Here is a 27,984-nt window from a genome sequence, read left to right on the forward strand (position 1 = left end):
GAAGATTGTAACGTAAAATCTTTACATAACTATTGTCAAGATAAAGGTAATTAATAAAAGCGATATAAATGTAAAATTTAAATTTCATGACTAAAACAAGATTGCTTCACATTTTCAAAGCTATATTTCATTTGAATGTTTTACAATTTGACGATATTCATACAACGGCCCATATCATATACGTGACAAAACGAGCGGTTAAAATTAATTTATTGATGAGATCGAAACATTTTTGTGTTATCCGGATATAGCCGGTTATTTTGTACGGGCAGCCGGGCTAGTTTCCAATTTAATGGTGGTTGGGCACTTATTGCGGCAGGCGGTTCTATGTGTGTTACATATTTTGATGTCATGTGCACGTAAACATAAGTTATTGCCGTCTCATAAACCTTATTGTGAGTGTTATGATGTTAAGGTGTTCCTTGTATTAAGCCGTGCTATTCGATATTATTTTCGCAATCCTTAATCTCTTTGATTTTCCAGTACATTTAATGTAACATTTTCTTTAAGAAAAAAAATGAAAATATAAAGGTTTGTAATAAATCTGTACTTTGTTAGAATTTCTTAAGTATTAATTCAGTTGAGTATTATTTCAAATTAAATATACTATACATACAGAATTAACAAGACATTTTGTAAATAAAATAAATTTAAAGAATTAAAATGCGTGTAGTCCAATATTATTTATTTAAACCGTTTCGTGACCTTTGCAGGATCACGTTTTTAGGCCGTGTAGAGACAGGCAGTAAGTGTTTTATTTTCATTAATGTATAACAGCTGAGCTGGTGATGGTGACGGTGAGTGTCATTTTGCGTTTAGATTGTAATATTTCATAAATCAAAGTTTCGCACTCTATTCATATGCGAAAAAAAAATTTTCACCAATACATATTTAGCGAAATACGTAGGAATCGATAAACGCGTAATGAAATCTTCAATTTAAACTTCGAATCGAATTTTTAAGTCTAAACCATCCATAGACATACTTATGAGGCAAAAAGAGGATTTTATCAGAAAGAGAATTTCAATGATACACAACGTACAAAGAAGAATCGTTATAAATTGACAGACAGCAAGGAGTAATTTATGCTTGTCTCATTTACTTTCAATTCAAAATAATGTATTAGAAAGTGTTATAGTTATTTAGCTTCTGACAACAAGCTTTTTAATATTATGGACTAGCTGACTCGACAGACGTTGTTCTGTATATAATAAATAAAATAATGTTTTTATATGAATTTGTCAATATTATATCATAACATCCAAAATTACTTCGTAAAATATGCACCCTGCTGTCCTGTGTTTGTCACAATGTTTCACAGCAGAACTGTAAAACCGTGCGTCAATAAATTCTCTCATAGAAATTATGTATGGCCACATCAAAGGAAAAACAAATTTGTTGTTTTTATTTAATTTAGCAACATTTTCCTATTTATTAACCTTTTAAACCTTCCCTGGACTTCCACAAATAATTCAACACCTAAATTGGCCAAATCGGTCCAGCCGTTCTCGAGTTTTAGCGAGACTAACTAATAGAATTCATTTTTATATATATAGATGACAACTTCGCTAATAATACTTTTAGATATAAAGTAAACATATATTTTCTTATTGAAACTTTTTGTGATAAAACTACTATTTTCTTCTCTTCTTGCATTTTAAGAATTGATAGGAATTTCTAGTCGATACCATTATATATATCATTACTCTGAAAAAACAAATTCATTTTATGAAAATTTTAATTCTCATAATATTCAAAGTGATTACTACTAAACTATGTGTGGAGATCCCTTGTGCAGTGTTTTCATGACGAAACTCCTGTGATTCCTCTGGTGTTGCAGGAGAATGTGGCCGGCGGTGATCACTTAACACCAGGTTAATTGACCCGTATATGATAATTATTTATCATCGTAACTTAAGGAACGTACGGGTAAATTAAAAAAAATACAATCATGTATTTATTTCGATGAAAACATTTTTCCTCAAAATTTAAACATTTAATCATGTAAATTTTGTTGTTTATCTTAAAAAGGTCATTTCCATTACGAGCCATGTTGAATTTCCGCTGCATTTTGATCAGGAAAGTGGTAAGCTTCAATTTAATGGTGGTTTGGCATGACAAATACTTCGTTGCAATAAAAATATTCGCTGTTAACGAAATCCGAATTCCTCAATTAATTTAAATACGCAATTGCGTAATGTTGTAATAAGTTTTTAATTGAAAATCAAATTAAGTTTGCTTACTATTAAAATTACTTCTACATAAGAATAACTATTCTACTATAAGTTACTCATACGTCAGCCTTAGAACCTCGCATTAACAGTGATAGTTTGACAGTTTTCCTGTTATGTATGACTTTATAATTAATTCCTACGGGACAACTAACCACCGTCTCGAAATCACTTTCTATGTATTAAAGCGTAATATAAATTATGAAAACTTGATCTGAGGTAAGTATAAGACTATGATAACGACAAAATGTACAAACACAAATGAAATATACAACAGGCTGAGCTTAAGTAAGTTCTAAAACAGCAACTAACTTCAAAGAACGGAAGCACAAGTAAATCCTCAACGTCCGTCTCAGTCGGTACTTGCAAAGAAACAAAATCTTCAATCCTCCATTTCTCGAGAAATGCGCTCGAATAATTCAGGTGCCTTAAGCTGTTGTACACTATATAGTCAGCACCGCAGCGGCACGCATGTGCGGCGTTCGATAATGTTGGTGTTTCTTAAGCTACATGATTAGCAAGTCACTTAACGCTAATACTAGCTTTTTCCGTGGCTTTGTGCTTGTTACGTTTGTATTGAGCTCCCTCGAGAACTATATAATTCGGGATATTATTTTAACATTATATAAATTTCTCTATCGCTAATAAGGTGTGAGGCGTTAAAACACAACAAACAAAGAAATTATAAAGTATAAGATAGTTATAAATCGATGCCGAAATGTATATTTTAATAAAAAGTTATAATAAAAATTATATAACTAAAACAAATTCACATAACACTACTTCGCATTTCAATAATTATTCCACTGGTTGTTATGAATTATGGCTCAGACATAAATGTGAAACTATCATAAGAAATACAATATTCACACTTTTATAACAATAATTTTTAGAATTGTAATCAATTTAAATTATCTTATTAAGATAACTTTATTCTAATTACAGTTATACTATACTTGCTTGTAAAACTACATCGATTTGATTTAGCGAAGTCACAAAGAAAATAATCTAAAAAAAGCTGATTTTAATTATAAATATAAAAAAATATCTTCTCATATTACTCTTCTTTTTTATCTCATTTCTTTTATTGTACATGATATTACTACATAATATTTAATTTATTTACTTATATATATCATTATAGGTTGTATCTATTTAAATGAAACAACACGCTCGCAAGCCAAATGCTAATTTTATGGTGGTTGAACAAATGTACCGAATCCACCCACACTGTCCTTTGCAGTATTGCTTCGTAGGCCTCCTCTACATAAAATCAAAGATCATTGAACTTTGTTGAAAACTAAGTTAGATATACGGTGTTCAGTGGAAAGTTTAAACTCGTATATTTTATGCGTTGACTTTGTAAATTTCGAATAGACAAGGGCTAATTATGATTTAATATTGTAACTATTATTTAATCAAGTAAATGTTTGCATCAGATGTGTATTAAATTAAATTTTTATTAAGTTATTTTCTACATTTTTAGTTTTTGAAGACGGTTTTTTAAGACGTTTTTTTTTATACTTATGCAATTCAATATTCAAATGAATTAAATAATTCGATTCTGTATTGCTGTGGTAATTAGTAATAAAAAAAACATAAAATTAGTGTGTCATAGACCAGTCCAGAGGACCTACCATCAACTTTTAATAAGCGATGCGATTCCGATGCAGTTCAGTTTATGTACCTAAACTGAATCGATTAAATTCGTACCCTAAAGTGCTTACTTATTTACTGAATGGCGTTTGGATCGCTGAAAGAGATGACGTTCTACAGTTTTTTGCATAAGTTTGTCTCTCTTACTTGAACCATATGTGTTGCGTTTCGAAACCTAAAATGATATGATTTTAGCGGATTTTTTGCGTAGAAAATACTAAAAATACATTTTAAAATTGCGCTTTATAGCGTCAAATTATAAACTGTTAAGTCCTTTTTTGTACTTATTTAATAATAGTAATATAAATAAATATAGTTCTTCGAATTACAAATTGAATGGTTGCTTAGGTGTTTTCGTAAAAATAACGAGTTATGGACGCATCTCCATTGATGTTTGATTTGACAGGAGCACAGAGTACATATTTTTAAATTCATTCTTGCGAACAGGCTCGGGCCCTGACTGTCTCGTCTTTAGTTATTTTCATTTTTGGTATTTATTTTTAGTATTTTATTTTACAAAAAAGTCCAATAAAGTATTCTCATCTCATTCTCATTTCATCAATAAAATTTTCCTTTTCTGTATGTTTTCACTATTTTTTAAAAGCCATTTACAACACGATTCACATTCGTCTAAGGAAGTACTCGTAGCAACTTTTTTCGAATCACTCACTTTGACACATAAGCTATCCAGTTTAGGTTGAAATATTACCTCATGGTACTAATGAATGAACGAACTTTTTGACATTGAATTGACATCATTGTGATTTAATCAGTTGATTTGACGTCAACCTAAATTAGATAGCTCTAATCATGTCGTGGTACGAAACAGCAAAGCAGTTCATTTTAGGTTGTCAATTGAATCGCAATAAGAGTTCATGGTAGGCCCGTAGGTTACGATATAAATACAAAAAGATCCATTAAGCCACAACTTAGACACTGGAATTAAAAAATAAAAGTGTCAGTTCCATAATCTATCAAGGTACTAAGACTTTCTCTGCTTAAAAAACAGTGAAGAAATATATCAAGTGATAAATAGCTTGAAACAAAAAATCGTAACAATGCGTGGGCTTTAACAAATCTGAGCTGATTTATGGTGAACTGGACACTGAATCGTTAGTTTTCATTACTGTTCCGAAGTGCGGTACCAAGCCGGAACCAGTTGGTCAGATTAGAAAAGTTCACTTCGAAACAAGTCCAAAATCGACTTTAAAAGCATAGTCCAACATTTGGTTTTAGAGGTGGCTTCTCTACAAATTGAACATAAGTTTAAATTGGAATGTAACCCACAATAAGCTTTCGCGATTGGGCTGCTTTGAATTAGTTTTAATCTAAACCCATAATAAGTAACGGTCCCTTTAGATTAAGTGATCTGGAGAAATGTGGATTCGATTTACAAGTCGTTCATTGATTCAGCTGTTCTTTGCGATAGAGTACGTCAAAATTAGGGGATTTTAGTTAATCATAACAAGTCTAAACTCCAAACAATCAAGGATTTATAAAGCAATTTGTTATATTTAAAAATTTTAGAAACGAAATAATCTTAATAGGACAGCATTTAAAACTAAGAAATATCTATCTTTCGTAAAAGATGGAATTGATACTGAGGCTCGAAATGAAGACTGAAAACTCCTAACGAATGGCTGGGTACGATGGTAATATAATTAACACTTTTGCACATTTTTCAGCGAATAAATCCTACGAGGGTAAAGTTTGTAAGCACGAGGCGTTATCCTAGAGCCTCCTCGATACAAGCGGGTGAATTAAAATGAACAGTTATCAATTTTTTTGATGTTCGTTAGATAGGGATATCGAAACGTATGGGTTGCACCTATTTTATTACACACAAGTATACTGTGTGATGATGTTTGGGAGAGGCCTATGTTTAGCGGTGGATGTCAGATATGATGACGATGAAGAATACTATAACTTTATATTAAGGTTTCCTACACCAAATCAATTAATCTTACTCAAAGTATTCCCTCATATATAAATGAATTCGTAAATTAATCGTATTATCATTGAATAATTGATTGCATATACATGAGCCTACTATCTGTGCTGTGTTTTTTATCAGGTCAAGTCTGGAAGTATTATAAGATAAATTCCAATATTTTATTGGCAAAGCAAACCTCAGTTCCACCTTTTTTTCTGTGCTGAGCGAATTGCAAAGTTGACTTTGATAATTCTATTGACAGTCTACGGACAACCCATTAATAACTTATTAATTAATAAATATACAAATAAAATATGAAAAACCCATAATAAGTGACAAAATTTTATGAACGATGCGGGACTCGAATCCACGACCTTTGGCGTTCCGTGCCACTGCTCTTACCAACTGAGCTAACCGTTCAAGTGACGTATCGTCATAAAATCTTGTATGCTTTGGTTCAACTCTCAGGTTTTTGAAAAACATCAAATTTTATTTGTGTATTAATCCTAGAAGTGAGAGTTATCACTTTAAAAACATAACAAATCGTTTAAATATACACTGGCCTTCAAAAGTAAGTATCACACTTTCACAATTGGGATAACGTTTTAAGTTCACAAGATATATTTTCGAAATAAAAAGGACTCACAAGAAAATTTAATTTTGTACATAAAAACTTTATACTCGGTAACCTTCTTTTAAGAATAGGCTGAAAAAAAACTTCAAAAACAAAACCATTCCTTTCTCAAAGTGGACGTTTCCGAATTACAATTTTACGATTCACATTTTTCTTTCTGTTTTAAATTTTTTTCAAGATCGATGGGTCTTGTTTTAAAAATTTATGCTAAAAAGCACATAACATTTATTTATCATGCCTCTTTCAGTTGAAGAATGTGCTAGGATCATGGCTTTTCTGGAACTAGGCATCAGTATGCGTCGCACTGCAAGAATGGTGGGTGTGACGGTACGAACGGTCCAGAAGGTAAAGCGAAGGTACGAAGAGACTGGACACCATCTGAGGAGACTTTGTAATGGCAGACCCAGGTGTACCAGTGCCCGAGAAGATCGTTATATTATTTCCACTGTGTTAAGAAATCGCCACCAATATGCAGTTGAAGTCCAGCAACAGCTACTTCAGACCCGGAGGGACTACATTAGTGGCAGTACAGTGAGAAGAAGACTTGCTGAAGCAAATTTGAAACCCCGAAGACCAGCAAAGTGGCCCATAACTCGAGAGACAGCATCGAGTAGCGAGACTGCGATACGCCCGTGAACACATGCAGTGGGATGAAGAAGAATGGTCAAGAATTTTGTTTGCAGATGAGTCTTGATTCTCCCTTTACACTTCTGATGGAAGGCGAAGTGTTTATAGGCGACCTGCGATACCTTCAAGCCTGCATCACAGAAAGAGTCCAATACGGTGGAGGTGGTGTACATGTATGGGCTGGCTCATCTTCAGAAGGTCGCACAGAGCTAGTAGCCATAGAAAATGGCACCCTCACTGGGCAAAGATATGCTCAAGAGATTCTCAATCAGTATGCAGGGCCGTATTTAGCAAATATGGGTGATGGATCGATGCTGATGCATGATAATGCCCGGCCACACACGGCTCATATCGTACAAGAGTATATTCAGGGGGTCGGTATCAGCGTGATGGCTTGGCCATCAAGAAGTCCTGATCTCAACCCGATTTAACACGCCTGGGATGAGCTTGGGAGGCTAGTCAGAAATTGCAGACCACCACCTACTACCCTCAGGGTACTAAATCAGGCCCTGGTAGAAGAATGGGAGAATATTCCCCAACATCGGCTCCAAAACCTAGTGTGCAGTATGCCAAACCGGCTCGAAGCTGTAATCAGAGCTCGAGGAGGCAATACCAGTTATTAAAAATTACATGTTAATTACATGTAATACATTTTAGTTGAATTTTTTTACACTAAACAAAAAATGTCTATTTTCATTGTTTTATCTTTTTTAAGTTAAAAATGTTACTAATGTATAATTTTAGTTTCTAAGAATGGAAGCCTATAAAATTTGCAACAAAACGTTTTTAATCTTAAATCTCTACCTTCTATAGTTAAGAAAAAAAATTAATTTGAAAAGTGTGATACTTACTTTTGCAGGCCAGTGTATATATATATATATATATATATATATATATATAACTTGACGAATTATTTTATATGTGTGTATACTTAAGCAGTCACCTCCTTGAAATATATCAATATTGTTATTTCGTTGTTACAGAAAGCCTCCGAGACTACTTTGGCAAATTCGGAGAAATCTCAGAAGTTATGGTTATGAAAGATCCGACAACGAGGCGATCGAGGTTCGTGTTTATTAAATTATTACTTTGTATATTGTCCAAAATATTCTACAAATTCAGTAAAAATTTTTTGCAATTTATTTTAGAAAATAATAGACGAGATGAGAAAAACGTTTACTGGATGGTAAGTGAAGACTATATAACACGTATATGTAACACTATGACTATGTAACACGTGAAGAATATAAAACGTAGTAATTTTCAGTTTTTTTATTTTTCCACTTGGTTCGTACCTAACGAAATTCTACATAAATAATAATTATTATAATTAAACCTATTTATTTCCAATCTATCTATCTATATATATAAAAGAGAATGTTTATTTATATGTTCCCTAATAACTCCTGTACTATTCGACCGATCTCAATGAAATCTTCTGTAATAGATTCGTTGAAGCTCAAGGAAGGTTTACATATATAATTTATATGGCAAAACAACGTTTGCCAGGTCAGCTAGCTATTAAATAATATTCTGACAGTTAAATTACAATTACCATCTATCCATTACAAAAAAATACCACTCATATTTAATAATGTTATGATTGTTTTGTTTGTATATGAAAATAAATATAAATTTTATCGGTATTAATTGCTGTCGTTATTCGCTTTCTTGAGTGTAGGCCTCCTCCAGGTCTCTGTATCCATTACTATTCTTTTGTCGCTTTTATATTTTCAATTCATATTTTTCTAGGACTTCCTTTTCTCCTTTTTCCTATTGGTCTTCCCATATAGTTTTCTCTGGGGTCCATCTATTGTCTCTACATCTTGATATATGTAAAGAAAATAGATGAACCTAGTAAATAACGACCTAAAAAAACCCTACAGTTAAACAGAAAATTGTACGTTATACCAAATCGGACTAAGATCGCATATTACAGCATCCAAAGATCTTTAACACTAATGAATAACGAGCAACAAGCGCGTCAGCTGAAGGAAAAGTCCTGAAGATGTGGATCACCACATATTAATAATTATATATACTATAAATACTATTAAGCAATTTAAATGAAGATAATGTGACAGAGTTAACATACTGTGCATATCAATAAAATCATTGATTATCCAACATACTAATGATTGAGAGTTTCTCGCACCGCTTTTCTTCTCTCTCAGAGCGCCATTTGTTTTCAAAACGGAAGTAGTATTAGAAATGACATCAAAAAGAACTCTAAACGAATCTATTTTGAGAAAACAAATGCCTTTTAATGTCCCAAGCTAGGAGACAGATTACAGTATAAATATAGATTTAAAAAAGAATGTTTTTGAGAAACCTAAAATTCTGTGCAGAATTGCAATTCCGCTTGTCATCTTGTAGGTGTTAGATGTTAAAATAATGTAATTACCCCCTTTAAGCTGAAGCAACAATAGTACTTGAACACTACTTGGCGGTAGAAAACGGCGTTGCTTTGGTCTTGCTGGCATCCTGTGATTTTTCAGATGACGATGGTATTAAGGCATTTGAACAACTTTTTTTTCAAACTAGCTGTTGCCGGCGACGTGGTAGCTCGATAATATGTAGCCTACATTTTGTCCGAACCTCTTGTTAATAAAAGATAATTAGAAGTAAATCTATTCGATAATATATGCTTTTTGTCACAAACCAAATATATTTATTTAATGATAAAATTAAATGTACACTTAAATGTTTGTTACGCTTTTATTATAATATGCATAAAGATTAATCTAAACTTTTATCATTAAGAAAATCCACAACCTAATCAATACCCCAACAAGACGTCAAAAAGCTCCTGACGAATATTACAAATCGTCATATAAATACGTTTTAGAATTAGTTAGTAATAACACACATTAAAATATTTATTCATTCCTTGAAACGGTTATTACAATTAAATAATAGCATAACTGGAATATTCAATGTTATAAATCGTTTCAACTTCAGAGTATTTAATCTAATATACAATGAAAGGTAAGTTAATTCAGCAACTATTTGCGTTGGATTCGATATGGTTTTATTTCAGCTTTCAGAATTCTATTTCGCATTGTATGAAATCTGCTACAAATGAACCGTGGAAGCATTTAAACTTGGGTAGTTATTGAGATTACTATCACGGTAAACAACAATAAGGCCACTGTATACACAAAACGATATCTCAGTAAGGCTAGACAAGAAATAAGTTGTCAAAGTGTCGAGGTGAAGTTTGTCTGTTAACAGTGACTCCGGTTAGGTAAATCATTGGTTTCACAACTCAATATTGCTCTACCCCTTAACTGAAATAATATCCCTGGAACCGATATTGGAATGGTTCAGCTGTGAATCTGAATGCAGTCTGTTAACTATTACGTAGCCTGCCTCTTAGCCAAATGTAACGTAAACGTCTTTTGTTTATGCTTAGTGGTATATTGGGTATTGGTTGCTTGCTTCCTCTTAATTAAATGTATAATCAAAACATAAATTGATTTGTCTTGGTAACACTTCTACATTATAGAAGTTGTTAACATTCATGTTCTTCTTCGTTCTTGAGATAAAGATATCTTGAGTCATTTCCAAAGTTGATTTAAAACGGATTATTATTGCTGAGGAAAGCGTGGGAACCATAATATAATTATAACTCTATCAACTTTTCGATTCTCTTGAATAAAAATACCTTAATGTAATCACTCTGGAATTAACAGCAGAAATGATTTAAAAAAATTAATATGTACCAAGTCCATTCGGAAATTTATCATTTTCTATCTAAAGTCAAATTCTTGACTCTAACGGCCTTACAAATAAACTTGGTATAAAGTTGTACCGGAGAATAATCCAAGAATATGCAAAATGCGATGAATAGAATGTGTGTTGACTTCCTTGGTTTTTGATCCTCTTTCGACATAATAAACTGATGCTTAGTAGTATAATTGATCGAAAATGATAGCCAATATCGGAAAATTTCATCACTACTGTGTTGAACTCAAATCGATATGATCAAAAACATATCACAGTTCAGCTTAGGTGGGACGAGAGTCGATTTAGCGCAACCGAGCTTTTGTATGACGCGTCGCGATTACAAGTAATGTTAAAATGGTATTTAATAATAATATCTCATTGAGCATGCAGATTCTATTATGTAGAAAATAAATAATTCATGTTGTAATCTGTATAAGAAAGGATGAAATTGCTGAAAGCTCGTTTTTGTTTTGTTTGCTCACCAATAACAAAAATGTAAATTTTAAACATGGCAGTGTCTATAACTTTGTTTGTCAACACAACAAGAAAATATTGTGAGTTTTGTTTCACTTGTTTTGTGGTTTTAAATCTTTTGCGACAATGTTCTCGGTCGCTGGGTGAAATGTGTTTAGGTCGACACCTTATCGTGATCGTAAATCAAGCGGAGATGTACAACGGAGAAGTCCAAAGTGAAAACAATACTTTCCAAATAACGCTAGAAAGTCTTTGGTCAAAGTTTTGGACCACCTTTATTAAATTTACTCGTAAATTTAAGTGTTATAAGTGATATATGTAACTAGTAAATATTGAATTAATTATAACAAGAATAAAGATAGCACATATTACTAAAAATCTGTATTTGATGTGAATATAACAGGTAAAATAATACACACATACTTTATTACAGAAAATATATTAGGGATCTGCGAAATGGCAAGATATATTGCAAGGTAATATCATTTCAATTCAAAATTCCTGAGGTAATGTAAGTTGGAGAAACTAATTAGCTTTTATATAATTAAATAAATAAAAAAACAGTGTTTGCATGTTTTTTAGTGCGTTTGTTCTCTATGAACCCCTAAACCCCCCATCTGACTGTGATAAACTTGTAAAAGCGTCATATCTGATCAATTTCTATATCGTTCAACCCGTTTAGATGAAAACTGGTATAACTTATCTTGCAACAAGATGTCACAGCAAGCCATGTGTATATATTTATATATCAAATTAAAAAATAATAATAATTAAAATAATAATACTTAAATTGTTGTTTGAAATTAAGCCTTTAATACTAATTCAAAAGTATAATGAATTTCATGCCACTTCTTCTAAAGTACTATGTTTCTCATTGGTGGTAAAATTGAAATGAACATGTCAACTTGTAAATTTGTTATTTAAAATCCTTAAAATATTTATGAGATATGCTATTATGCAAAAAAATTTATTCAAATCCGTCTAGAGGAACCAAAAAGTATTTAATCAATGAAGAATAGTTCACCGTCATAATATTAGTATAGATACCATAAACAATGAAATTTAAAACAATATATTATCCATCATTGATTCCTATAAAAATGAATCGAGATTAACACGTGTTTCCTTCATAACAGAGCCCGTAATAGAAATAAATAAAGAACGTAGCACTGGCCACAAATTACTATACGTACTTCTTTCTATAAAAATGCGAGCGACGCATTAAATTTTGGGGAGAAAGGAAACTCCCTTGTAAGCAATATCGAGAAGGCAAATTTTTCAGATATTGCCTTCAGGTAGCGCACATTTATTATGTACCCGAATATATTACTCCTGATTCATTGACTTTGGATATTGATTTACTTTGCTTGCATAAGTTGTAGTTCGTAAAAGTACATGAGTAAACTTGCTTTCTGACTCTCACGCTAAACAAAGATAACCGTAACTTTATAAGGTGTTAAAATGTGTCAAATAACATTCATTAGCGTAAATTTAAATTGTTTTTCCTATAATTGTGCGCAGAGTTCGATTTGGCGCATGCATTTGCGTTCGCAAAGTACCACTTTCCCACACGTTGACACGAACGTGCGGGAATATGGTGAGCGTGCGGGAATGTTTGAATATAATTATAGTGGTCGAACTTTGCGCAACTTAATAGGAAAAATAGTATACGATACTCGTGCGCACGTAGGTCATCCTGCACTCGCTTCGCTCGTGCCTACTTTGCGCACTTGTATCGTAATGTAGTCTTTTATTTAATAATAGACTACATATAAATATCCTAACTAGCTAAGTAAGTATTCGGGAATAATGTAACGAGTCTAGTGCCATGGGAAATGTGAAATAAAAGATAATGAGTTAAAAAGGAGATAAAAACGTATTTCAGAATGGTTTTATAAGAATAATATGTAGCAATTTAATGATAACGATTAATATCGTAATTGTCTAGACAGCTATTACATTACCACTTTATAATTGCTAATCTTTTAAAGTATTAAAATGGATATAGTATGTTATCCTTAACATAAAGGCATATGCCACCGTAGACTTCTCTGTAGACTTATATTAGATACACTATTTTGTTATATCTCAAAGGGTTTATTTACGCCATCCATTGGTAATAACAGTTTGAATCAACCAATCAGTGCAGCAGTTTATCGTTCTATATTATTTAGTGATGATTATCACCAATCCTGTATGTCAAAATAATTTTACCCAAAAAAAAGGTAGTCTGATTGTCCTGAAGCAATACTCTTTTAAAGTTATCCAGACTTATCTTTATTCTTCTCTCCCATCATCAACTCATCGCATTAGTCTTGAACCATCCACAATATCATTAAAATATAAATTTTTAACTTATATCACAATTATTTTCTGAAATTTGAAGTGTTTTGATGAAACCAAATATTTTTCCCTTTGAGGTATTAATTCTACGAACTCATGTGTGGTAATAATAATTTACCAATATTGACGACAGAACGTTTATATCCACACACAGCTTACAGCGGCTTACGCAACACGCTATTCATTGGAATTTCATTCGTTTCGCTTTCAACTAAAAATCTAAAATCAATAAAGGATCACGATATAAATGCAAAGATTAGGGCTCGCTTTTCGCGAAGCGTGAAAAATGTACGCGCCATTACGTGAACCGTCCGAAATAAAATCGCGAATCACTATGAGACTGTAAGTAGCACCATAAAGGCAGGATCCTTCGTCGAAATCGCTTCGGCAAACACCTACAGACGAGCGGAGTGGTGTTAAATGAGAGGGATTGAATGTACCCCGCTGCCCTCCAGGCGTCGCCATATCTTAGCAGATACGAACGGCTAAAGTATTTAATTCATGCTCGAGAGAACCACTTGAATACGACTCATTGAGCTATAGTTGAATTGAATCCGTCTGCCATCATTTTATATTTATGCGAGTTTGATGAGAGGAATCATTTTAGTGTTTATTTTTAAAATTTGAAATAGATATTGAAGATATTTTTCAGATTTCCTAGTCAACTTTTGTCGTTCCGGTATTCACAAAGCTCGGTTTCTGAAGTGTTGTTTTTAGTTTCGAATTTTACAAGGGTTAGGTACTTAAAGCTGCGAAAGTTTATTTATTTAACCAACAGTTTTTAACTGTAGTATTTACATCCGTGTTATTATGTAAACATGCGAAACATTGCGATCTCAAACCGGTCTTGTGGTCGGTATACCGTTAAGTTTCACTAGTTGTTGATATTATATCCTTTCATTTCCTTATCTATACTAATATTATAAGGAGGAAATATTTGATTGTTTGTTTGTTTGTATCGAACAGGCTTCGCAACTACTGAACCGATTTGAATAATTCTTTCACTGATGGGAAGCTACATTATCCCCGGCTGATATAGGGTACATAACATTTTCAAAAAAATTAGGGATCCCTACTAAAATTCCAATAAAGTAACCCATGATGTAAAAATATGTATGCGATCGTCGCGGGGCTAGCTAGTTCAATATACGAATGTATCTAATATTTTCATTTTTAGTAACCACATACTGCTTAAAATAAAGCTTAAAAATATTGGTAATATATAATTAAATACCCAGCGTAACAAGGTGTTGTTTTGAACGAGTAAAACTTCTATATATTAATAAAGTTAAAATTATTTTAGCTCATAACAAAGTTTCGAACGTGCGAACAAAAAACAGGTAGGTACATGGTAAAATTGTAACTTAATTTCCCTTTATAACCGCCGCAGTAATAACGTTAAGCGCATATTAAAATTTTTAATAACATCAGCGTAGATAAGCGCACCAATTAAAACTTTACGGATAAAAATTAGTAAAACTCTTTAAACTTAGTAAAATTTGTAGGCAGCACTCATTACTAGTTCGATAATCGGTTAGAAGTGTGCGATGCATAATCAAGTAGTCTGTGAACCCCCTTATAGGGGGCTGTCATAAAACTATTATATCGCAGTTCTGTGGAAACACAACGCCCAGCTTCATTTAATCGGCCATCTCATAAAGCTATCCAGCGCTATTATGTGATGCGATGGCCATCACACGAGCCTTACTGGCTGTCTACGTTGGATGATGTTCTGTTGTTTCCATGAATCGGGAGCTGTTTCAATTTAACATAACTTTTTAAGCAACTTTAAAAAATGTCATCCGCTTTCTCTGCCAGTTGTAATCCAGTTTCAAAGAAACTTTTTTTATTGTTTAAATAAAATAAAAATAATAAAAATATTTTATTTCGGACAAATTATATCATCCATAGCCAATTTTGCATTAAAAAAGGTATACAACATTACTTAATTAATTAGATAACATTAATTAGTAAAAAGAAAATTTATATAAATTAGAATTAATAAGTATAAATTAAAAATTACAAATGGAAAATTAAAAATATTAAAAATAACATTATTATATTAGAAAAAATTTAGGTATATTTCGGTGGTAATGTTTTACCGTTTTCAATTTCATTACGATTATTATATAATCTCGTCAGAAATCCCGCTTTAGCCCTACGCATTACAGCATAAAAATCGTCAACCCTGTGCATCGCAAACATACCAGACGCGTTACACCTCCATGACAACCCCAGTAGAGATCGAAACGCATTGTTATATTGCACTCTGAGAGCGTCAAAGGTGGCTTTTGTGTAATTGTACCAGAGCTGAGAGGTGTAGAGCGCCTGGCAGTAGGCTTTGAACAGGGTGACCTTTACTTGTCGGGAACAACGGGCGAAACGCCTAGCCAGCATATAGCTTTTTGCTGCCAGTGACCGTCTCTGTCTCTCTAGGTCCTCATTATCTTTCATCGTCTCGCTTAGTACATGTCCTAGATATTTAAACTTAGTCACATATTGCAGTTCGGAGCTACATAGTTTTATAGGCAGTACATTTTCTGGACCTAAGGAAATTTTAAAGTTTAAAATACCTATATCTCAGGGAAATAATACTGCACTCTTTGAAACTACCCTTCCGGTTTAAAATTTATTAATGTACGCTGTATAGTTATATAATGTTTTATTTAGGCTGGGTTTATGTTTTTACAGTTTTTACATTTCAAATTTTGATCAAGTTATTATTTACAAATAAAATATTAAAATTAAAATAAAAGCAAAGGGGTATTGCAGAAGCTACCTTATTTCTGCAGAGCCAAAAACCATTTTTCCTCGCATTTTATTTGGAATGTTATATTTGTTAAGCTTTAAGGACACTTGAAATCCTCGAAATTTTACGAGGAGTTCTCAAATCGTTAGTGTGGACGGGGCTTGACCGTCGCGTTCAGCCGTACTAGATTGGTCCGATGTAACAAGACCTTCGCTCTGGTTATGGGCTCCTAGCACTTTTATTATTAACTATAGATATTTGGTATCATACAAAGTTGGGCCTGCTGCACCAATTTTTGACAAAACATGTTGTTAGCAAAACAGTCCGTCCGCTCCACCTGTTTTGTTTATGTTTTTGTTTCATTCCAAAACTGAATTCCGACAAAGTGCATCCAGCTGTTTGTATTTACTTTATGATTTACCAATGTTACACTCCAAAGAACCGGTCTTTCTGTCATCAGTTGTATAAAAAACAAATTATTTTCTTTTTTCCACTCCATAACAAACAATAGAATTATCGCTAGCTACGAATGATAGGTACGTCTTCATTCAGTGAACACTAACAAATTATGCGTTCATTTCCCTCCCCGCAGGCGAACGCGGGTGATGATATCCATGTCTCGCGGTAAAATACATGTTAAGATATTTTATTTTACAAAATTGTTAAGCCACGCCCCTAATCTGTTTATAAAACATGTTTTTGTGTTATGAAGCACGAAAACATGGCGCAGCGGACGCAGCTCAACATTCACTTTAATTAAAAATATTGAATTCGGATTTAATTTTTTATAGATTTAAATCATGTAGATCGTAGTTTGGTTTTATTTATTTAAATATGTTGTCATACTGTTAGTTTCCGGATTATTATTGATAGTGCTACATAATTACGTTAATTTACATATTTTTTTTCTTTGGAAGCATTATATAAAGAAGTTGTTTTAGTCTTCCGTCTTGATTGACCTGTTGGAACGCTTGGCTTATCTGTAAGTTTTGGAAATACAAAAACTCACAATGTCTTGTAATGTCCCGATATTGTTTGCAAAGAAGCGTCTCTACTTATACCAATATCTAAAACATTACGCAAATTTGTACATGTAATTTTTTTCAATTTCAGTTGCCGTATGATTTCAATTTTGGTAACAGCAGTCCCCATGCCTTCACGAAAATAGTTACAAAGATAATTATCAGATCTTAGCCCACGTATAAATGCAGTTAAATTGTATTTTATTAACGTCACTTATATTTTATATTATATACGTCTTATCTTATTAGCCTTAATAATAGCTTCATAAAAAATGTATCAACCCTGGCCAATCTTTTATTGACTTCAATTTCAACCTACACAACACCCGATGGATGAATGTCTCATGCTGTAGACAGTTGAAAGAAGCGATACCTGCACTATCGCCCAAACTGACACGTAGACTTATCAGCCTCAACAGACATTACATTTATTTACTTTATTAGGGCCAATAAACAGTAACAAAATAATAATAATAATCTATAACTAATACATATAAACATTAATTAATTGTGAAACCAACTACATAAGCTACAAAATCCAGACATCCGTATAATGGTGGGCACGCTAACGGGTCACACATCAGTAAACAAGCACCTTTTCACAATCGGCGTAATGGAAAGTCCTAAGTCTAGAGGCTGTCTAGCCGAGGACAAAAACTCGAAAGACGAAACTCACGTAATCCTGGAATGTGCGGAGGTGGCCAACCAACGGGTAAAAACCTTAACCAATACGAGGTCGCTCCAGGAAGTCTGCGAACACCTCATGTCTGAACTTCTGGAAGGAGCTGGGCTGGTTGGAGTAACTGGCTAATACTGCACGCAAAATGGACCCATACTAGTGGTTTAATTGCTGAAACAGCAGCCTATACCATACCATTCCCTTTCAACCTGAAGACAACATAACAAATTACTCTTAAAATAGCATGCTATACCTATGTGTGCATGCATGATTCTCTATAGGAACTATCATCCGATAAATTAATATAGACATGCCTTCCGCGGCGTGCCAAGGATTAGCCGTTGCAATTCTGGACAAGAACAAATAGACACCATTTCATACTATAACTTGATTAATTCTTGCGTCAAAATTTTAGCAATCGCCTCTATTGAGATATTTGTGCTTAGCGAAGAAGTGTCACATAATATTTTATATTAAAGCTGTTTTTAGCAGAAGTTAGTGACAGATATTTTCATTATGCTAAAATATCTGATGGAATTCTGTGATGATTGGAAATGGAACACTCTGCGGTGCCCAGTCTTTTTTTTTATGAAAATAAGGGACGACACGAGCAGGACGTTCAGCTGATGGTAATTAATACGCCCTGCCCATTACAATGCAGTGCTGCTCAGGTTTCTTGAAAGATCCAAAAATTCTGAGTGGCACTACAATTGCGCTCGTCACTATGAGACGTAAGAGCCCAGTAATTTTACTGGCTACGGCGCTCTTCAGACCGAAATTCTGTCCTTCATACTTCACGGCAGAAATAGGCGCTGTTGTGGTACTCATAATCTAGCGGGCATCCTGTGCAAAGGAGCCTCCCACTATTATTATTAGTGTTAAGTCCCCCACTGCTGGGATTAAATATATAAATTTAATTTGTACCAGCATTCATAGACGATGCGGGAATCAAACCCGCGCCTCTCGGGGTCCATCCGAGCGCTCTTACCAAGCAAGCTAAACTAAACAGAGCGAAATCTTAATTCAATTTCCTAATATCCAATTTATGGCATTGAGCGGGTTATCAACTGTTAATCAGATCCTGTAGATGGAGCCACAGCCTGAGAATTGAACAAGATATACTAAAAATTTTGTTGATGCGTCACTCTGACGGTTGGTTCAGTTGCTCACTTTTTTCTCTTAAAACAAATTATAATGCATCACTCAATTATAAGGTATCACTGAACATTAGGTGACCATCTGGATCAAGCTGGGATCTATATTACCTAAACGAGTGTTAATGGGTCGTCATGCTCTTCAACTTTTCTTCTTAGCATAAAGTAATATAAAGATATATCCAAAAGCCTACAAAATATCCCAGATGAAATCTTATACGCAATGAAACGTATAAATTATTTCCTTAAAATATTAAAAACTGACAGTTTTAAAATACTCTGAATAACATTACAAATATTGCAACATTGATTGGTTTTCGTTTATGAATATTCCAAGGTATAATAACTTAACAAATAACATCTACTGGAGCAATGCCAATAAAAACTTGTTAATTTTGCCCCCGACTCGTATAGAATGAAGGCTTGGACATTTCCACCTCATGTATTATGTATAGCGTTAGATATAAGCAATCTCACTATTGGCAGTCTAGACGCGGCGAGAATGAGATTAAATGAAATATTGACATCTGTAGACTTTACAGTTTTATACGCACTATTTTTAATATGCTTTATAAAACGATAAAAATGTATAAATATTCGTGATAGTTTTTTAGTCATCATCATCAGCCGGAAGACGTCCACTGCTGGACAAAGGCCTCCCACAAAGTTCTCCACGACGATCGATCCTGCGCTGCCTTCACCCAACATCGTCATTGCGCTCTTTACTTAAAATAATAAGATTGATTAGACCAGTTATTTCACTAGCTACGGCTTAAAATCAAATCACTGCTTCGCAGAAGAAAAAATGCCACGTGAAATATTGCCTAGATCATATCATATGCAAAAAAGACCCCCGTGGAAGGCTCCTTTGAAAAGGATGCCGGCTAGATTATGGGAACCACAACGGCTCCTATTTCTGCCGTGAAGCAGTAATGTGTAAACATTACTGTGTTTCAGTCTGAAGGGCACCGTAGCTAGTGAAATTACTGGGCAAATGAGACTTAACATCTTATGTATCAAGGAGACGAGCAAGTTGTAGTAGTGCCGCTCAGAATTTTTGGGTTTTTCAAGAATCCTGAGCGGCAAAGCATTGTAATGGGCAAGGCGTTTAAATTACCATCAGCTGAACGTCCTGCTCGTCTCGTCCCTTATTGTCATTTTAAAAAAACATACGTTTAAAATAAGAAAACAGAAAAGTCGATACAAAATAAATCATCTCAAGTACAAACATTGTATTATAACATGTGATATCCTGTGATATCACTAGAAGAGGCAAAAAAGATTATATTTTAAAAAGTCATGTACTGCTTTAAGATTCGGGTCAACAAATGTACATTAATAATTCTAGAAAATGGTTGAATTTCGGGTCGTTCTTTTATTGTGTACTAATAAATATCAAGAAGACAAACGTTCACCAAAAACGTCGCTATCGTAAACCAACCAAAAGCTAGGATATTTCTTAAAACTGCGGCAGATTGCTGTAAATATATCACGGCTGTCAACGTGAATGTACGTGCCCACCTTGCCTCAATCCCATCAGAATAAAACAACAGACTCTTACAAAACAACAATTGGTTTTGAATATATTTACAAAAAACTCCTTTACTTTGGAACTTTTGTATTTCAACTTGGTATGTATTACTAACAACTTTAGATATAACATTATTTTTTATTATAAGAATATCAACTATTTCTGCTAATAAATTAATTCTACAATTGTTTGTGGTTTGGAAAAATGACGTATTAATCATATGCATGACATTACAGTGAATTTTGTTTTGAAATAGGAAGAATATGAGCGTAGAATTTAGCCAATTGTAAGTATTGAAATTGTGCGAGGGAGAAGAACTCCTCTAACGGAGATACAGCAAGATAGAAATGGTATGCAATTTAGTAGTTACCGTTACCACTTTTGATGAAAAAGTCATAAACAGTCAGCCACGGTTGAAATTAGCTCATCAGTGTTTTCAATATTAAACCACTAACGTTATCTTTTAGCAAATCAAGCAAGTCAAGTTCTAAGTTAATTCCAAAACAATTACAAGTTTTCAGTAAGTTATGTCAAGCAAGTTGTTCTAAGTCCATTAACTTTACTGAATATATTCTACATTATTTAGTTACTTTCAAGTATAATCAAATGTAAGGAAGTAAAAATTCAATTCAAAGATATAAATACGCGAGATTTGCTGGAAAATTGGACAAAAATTTCTACTTGAGGGACTGTTATAAATGATGATAGCTGACGATTACATATCATAAGTTTTATGCCTCCAAAGTTTCGAAGTAAATTCAAACATCCATCGATAAATCTTGGCGACACTCAGAACGATTTCATTTTCGAATTTCAGGAGCGATTGCCTCCACTGTTAAAGTTTGCTTGAAAAATGTTCGCGGACGATTGACTCGGTATAAACGGAAATAAAAAGTTCTGTGTTAGAGCAATACCGTTGTACATTGAGCATATAAAGAGACAGCTCCAAAGAGGATCACAATTTTAAAAACTCCTGGATTCTCGCAGACTTAAAATGTGACTAACTTAAGTTGGCCATTGTAAAACTTGGACATCCATATCTCCTGTGCTATTCTTGCATGCCACAGAAATATGTTATACATTATAAAAGATTTTTACTTTTATTTCAAATTATTTACATATGACCTAATAATTAATTACACTATTTATATAAAAAATAATAAAATAAAACTTAAACAATCTAATAAAATTAATTAATTACAAATAGTAAATATCATTAAGAACGCTGTCGGCAGGTAAGGTGCCCATGAAGCTGGCAACGTTACCTCTTTGTATGGCCAAACTTACCCTTTAGGAGAGGTATGTACCAGATCTAGGGTCACCTGTTAAATCGGTTAGACGCCTGGATAAATCTTTTATGAGTTTTTGTGCCGATGAACCCCAAGGACCCATCGTCTCCACCCCAAAGGGAACAAATATGTAACCATCACCGAGTGATGCATATTTCCTGCGCTTTAGGTTATTAATTTAAATTATTTATTATTAAATTTAAATATAAAAAAATATTAATAATAATAAAACACAAGTTTTGGACAATGTAATTCGCATCAGCAATAAGCGCAAACACAAAATTTATGGCTGACAACTTTAATTCACTTTCACTGGTAGAAGCCGGATTGCGATCCGCATTATCCCTAATAAACAGTTTTTATTATTCCAGGATATTTCGCTACAGGGGCATCATACGTGTGCTAATGGAATAAAAAGTAAGGTCACAAAGTAAAAAGATACAGAGTATCCCGTAGCGATACTTCGTGCGAATTTGAACTGAAAATTTTATACATTCAATCTATTTGAACGCCTTTATACAGTGTCTCCCGAACCCAACGCTGCGCAAAAGAGGTTTCGTTTTCAATTATTGCCCACTTGTAGATCGAGGTTTCATGGAAAAACAAGAACTTAAGCAAAAGATAATATTTTATAGTGACATTTATACCCAACTCATTGCTGTAAGATTGGCTTGTTTTAAATCAAAATGGTTTATCATTTTAATGATCCAAAAAAAAATAAGCAACTTTTTTTTATGTTTTGTGCTTTGGAATATAGATGCTTATTTTTATGTTTGATATAAATATTAAGTAAAAAATTTAAGGTGTTTTGCCGTGTAAAACGTGACGATTCAATTCCTCGATATTGTATAATGAACTCCGAATCAAACTTAATTAAAGCCGGTAAAAATCAGTGTAAAATTGTACGCTAACAAAATAAAATTAAAACGCTGTATATGTTTTCGTGAAACATGCAAATTAGTTTCGATGCTTTGTAAAAATGCTGAGCGCGGCGCCCGTTGTGAACGCAAAATCTTAGTCATAAATAGTATTTTCATTTTTAAATTATGAAATACAAATACCTACATGAAATCATAATAAATTAACTTTATCGCATGTAATGTTTATGTTTGTGACTATCGCTACCTAATATTTATGTAAATTAAACCCTTTAGCGTGAATTATTTAAAACGATTGTTAGCGAAACTTATTATTAAGCTGCCTTCATTAAGGTAATATACGTTTACGTTTTAAGTTTAATATTTTATGAAGTTTGTAGTTGCTTGTGTAGTTATTATTGGGGTGTTTGAGGTGTTTCTAGCTTTGTTTGTATTAAATATACTGTCCGCAGTTTGTACACCGATATTAGTAACTTAAGCTGTGTGTAACTTAAGATTATGTTTAAGAGTTTGAAAGGTATTTTCAAACATCTTCTGTATTATTAAAAAAAATTAAACATTTTTTGAACACCTGTTTTTAAAAGGTGTATTACGAATCTGTGTTTTTCTGTAGTTTAGCGTTCAAGAGTCTTTAGACATTGCTTATATTAAAACACGAGTCGAAACTTGTCTCAACTGTGTCTAATTGATAGATCAAATTCGTTTTTTTTTTATGGAATAGGAGGACAAACGAGCGTACGGGTCACCTGTTGTTAAGTGATCACCGCCGCCCACAATCTCTTGCAACACCAGAGGAATCACAGGAGCGTTGCCGGCCTTTAAGGAAGGTGTATGCGCTTTTTTTGAAGGTACCCATGTCGTATCGTCCAAATTATTATTATTATTATCAAATTCGTATGGAAGATTTAGATTATATGATGACACATAGATGACAGCTGACAAAAATTGCGTTACGTTCCTTTAATTATTCCTTTAAGTCTTAGTTTATTTTGTGCTTAACGACATTTTAGTTTAACAGAAGCTAAACAGTGTTTTGTAATAGAATAAGATAAACTCTATTTTAGACATCGTTATTGTTAGGTCACTGTCTAACAAAACACGTGTCTAAACCATGCTTAAATATTTTTTTTTGTAATAACACCGCTTGGGTTTTTTTTCAGTTATAAACATGGAAGTTCATCACGACCATCCATTTGTCTGTTTGTCTGTTAACTTTACTCTGAAACTACACTTGGTCTCATTATGACCTACTGCTAAATGCTTATAAATTCAATCAGCGGTCAGTGAGATCTGTTCACATTTAAAAGAAAGTTTTTAATAAATAAATTATTTAATTTTTAAGACTAAGTAATGATTTTTATCCAGATTTATAATATTTCAGATTTAATATTTAAATACAGTTATATATAAATGCATCTCATATTTATAGATTTAATATTTAAAAAAAAATTGCGTGTGTACAAAGTACACATGTCAGAAGTGAAACCTGCATTGAGCTCATGCTCAATGCGGTTCATACCGCTAAACTGCATATGAAGTCCTGGTACATGTTGCTAGGATGACACATGATTTCAACCGCTATGAAAGACATTACTAACACCGCTACCATATTTATGTTCTCCTGGTGTCTATGCAGTTATAAGTCGTGCGTATGACATAAGAATATATTAAGGTATACCAACTCGCGTCATACATAAGCATAAAATAGTGTGCATATTTCTGTCTTATTCTTTGCCGGCTTCATCCTACACATTTTTGTATTTGCGTCTCTTACCTGTCGTTTTTTCCGAAATCACAACGGTTCTACAGAAGTTTCATTTCAAAAATTATCTGCATAGAAAAGCTGCATACCATTAATTACAAAATATAACAATCAAATATAAGCAAAACTTGAAAACCTTAGATATGAATATAACATACATTTCCAATCTAATTAAATCTAATAAGAAAAATTTAATAAGGCTTATTTTAGATCAGCATAGTAAAGATGCAGTGTTTTATTCCAAAAAGGTATGCTTCTCAGTGTATTAATTAGTTGGCACAACCCACGTTACGACTCAACTCAATTTAATCAAACATATAGCTTTGGATTCCTACGTCTAAGAAGACTGTGCTAGTGTGACGTAGCTGTCGTGCACACTCAAGTTACAAACCTGCCTGTTGATGAAACGCCCAAACGCATGATGCGTTGCCTGAAAGAAAGAGGTTTAAATTATCAAAGCTTACGTTCATTTAAAATTAAACTTATATCAGCTCAATTCTGTTTTAAGACTACAAACAAGTGGCGAAGATCGATTATGATTAAATGTTTTACACCAAATATATGTTAATGACGACACAATTAAGTTTAAGCTTAAGCTCGATGTTCGTTAAATAATATTAATATGTAAACCGGTTATAACATCATAGTAATAGTTTGGATTTTCAAGAGATAATCTTGGGATGTTACTAGATTATTAACTCGCGGGGGAATTCCGTGTTAATTGGTGTCAGTAACGTCATAATTCCGAGCTTTATTCCTCCGTTGAATTATTAAGCATTAAAAATACAGCTTAGCTAGTCGCCTAGCGAAACTCTCTAAGAAAAAAACGATTCACTCGACATGTGCACAACACAACGATTGTATGAAATGTGCAGTCATTGATAGATTAAAAGATAATTTATTGAAGTAGGCGTTACTTTGCGGAAATCCATAATTATTCAAATGTTTTGAGTTTCCTTTTGTGTTAATTCCGCCAACATTTTTCTTTTAAGCAATTCGACACGTGTTTCGCCTCTACACGAGGCATCCTCAGGACATGTTGACTCGCCAAAATCTTAATGAATTAACTAAAGAAAACTCAAAACATTTGGAGATTGACAGATAATATTGTAAAAATCGGAGATACCCGAAATCCGCTACGTTTTAAGCAACTGTTCGCTTTCAAACTTAGCCGGATTATACTTCGTCGCCAATCGCGATACTGGAATTACTACTATTTCAAACTTATGTACAACGTACCTTCATGACCTTCAACATATACGAATATGCTACTGAACCAGCAACGCTCCTGTGATACCTCTGGTGATGCACGGTATAGCGATTACTTATCGTTGGGTGACCCATTCTCGTTTGTTTCTTGTTAAATAAATTAAATATTAAGTCTTAAATATATATTGACACACTTTAACACAAATTATCTTGCCCCAAACTAGGCATAGCCTATTATGGGTACAAGACAACGATATATTTAATACGATATATATACTTAAAAACATATAAACATCCATGACTCGGAAACAAACATCCATATTCATCATATAAATGTTTCCTATGGGAACCCGGATCAATAGCTTAGTAGGCAGGGTCACTAACCACTGGGCTATACAGATCGTGAAAAAAAAGGACTTTCTTAATATTCACCTAAACTTGCTAAATATAATATTTCATAGCTATTTTCATCCGATAGTAGTGAACGCATCCAATATCCAGTACGTTCAATGCAATACGACAACATTTTACATAATTGATGCCCCATTCACGACTACGGGACACTTATTCATATTCATGAGTTTTACAAATTTTTCAATTTGTGCTGCCAGAAAGTGTATTTACAGTACTTCCACGTCGCTTCATCATACCAATCTAGATACCTACAGATATATATTCATCAATTGTAAAATTCCTTTTATAGGAAATGTTGTATAAATTTGCTTAATTTTTTATGTTATACATAACGGCAACTGCTAATGATTGATCTTTCCTTTTATTGGGTTTGATTGCGTATTGGTTTTATAAACTATGTTTGGAGCTTCATGCGATTGTTATCAGTAATGTGTATTTGGATGAAAAACTTCAACCAGTAATGTGAAGCATTATTGTTTGGGCAACGTAGCTAGTGCAATAATTACTGGGCAAATGAGACTTAATATGTTATGTCTCAAATTGACGAGCGCGAGGCTGTTGAGAATTTTTGGCTGAATCCCGAGCTACACCGCATTGTTACGTTTACTTCGACTTCTTGCACTTTTGTTGTATATAGATACTTTGCATCTGAATATGATAACGCGAAATATATTAAAATTACATTACTATCACCAGCATGTTCAATTGCGATGCATGAATGGATCAAATCAACCGAATTACTCAAAATGAAATAAAAACAATTGTCATTGCGTACGGATCTTTATTCATGCAAGGTTCTTCAATGAATTTGCTACAAAACACATATTTTTATCGTATAGTGTGATACAAACAGAAAGTCGCAAGCAAAAGTAGTGATAAAATATAAATTTGACAATATACTTCATAATAAATTCAGAATAGAGTTTCCGCCGTCCACAAAATCTAATTTGTATCCGCGAAATAACATTTATGATATAGAAGGTCGCATCATACAAAAATCACTCAAAGGGAAATAAAAAACTGTAACAAATCTGATTCCCAGTGGTATTTGAGCCTTAGAGGTAATGGGAGATTGTAAAAGGAGGCAATAAAATAGTATTGTGTGAGATCCGTCTGGGAGTACGTGTATTGTGTTGGGTCTTTTGGGAGTCCCCAAGAATCGTCTGACCACAGACGCGGTCAAATTGTACAGAAATGAAATTATCAAGGTACGCTGCCGATTTTCCGAACCAATGAATCAAGATCCAATTCCCTTTTGTAATAGAACATCATCGCCAATGCTTATATGGAGTTACAATATCCAATTAGGGAAACTTCGTATATCTTCGTCTAAAATGAATCACTTGTTTTTAATTCTTAATAAGAAAAACTACAATAAACACAACAGTATTTTTATATGAAGCCAAGAGAAGTGAATTATGCGCCGTTGGCTGTTGGACGGAAGTGAAAACTTAAGGAAGGCGAAGCTATAATCACAAAGTAGTATTAACATATTTTTTTTAATGTGTATGATCAAAACCAATTGCTTAGAGCCCCAATACAATTGAAATTGATTCTACCAATATCTCTGTCAGCACAGAAACACTAGATAATATTTTAATCCCATATCCGTCGACTACAATGCAGGCCTATGCATGTAACAGATCAGGTTTGTCACTCAGCAAAATGGA

General features: G+C 33.3%; 1 protein-coding gene across 5 annotated transcripts in view; it reads left to right on the plus strand.

Annotated features, from left to right (window-relative positions):
- The window catches only part of LOC126966522 (RNA-binding protein Musashi homolog Rbp6), a 934,160-nt gene that overhangs the window by 528,085 nt on the left and 378,091 nt on the right, over positions 1-27,984 (plus strand). For all 5 annotated transcript variants that reach the window (XM_050810646.1, XM_050810647.1, XM_050810644.1 and 2 more), the window contains one exon: positions 8,065-8,146. In XM_050810646.1, the coding sequence (XP_050666603.1) occupies positions 8,065-8,146 (82 nt within the window). The remainder of the gene's footprint in view (positions 1-8,064; positions 8,147-27,984) is intronic.

Source organism: Leptidea sinapis, chromosome 10, assembly GCF_905404315.1.
Source record: "Leptidea sinapis chromosome 10, ilLepSina1.1, whole genome shotgun sequence".
In the NCBI taxonomy this organism is placed as follows: Eukaryota; Metazoa; Arthropoda; class Insecta; order Lepidoptera; family Pieridae; genus Leptidea; species Leptidea sinapis.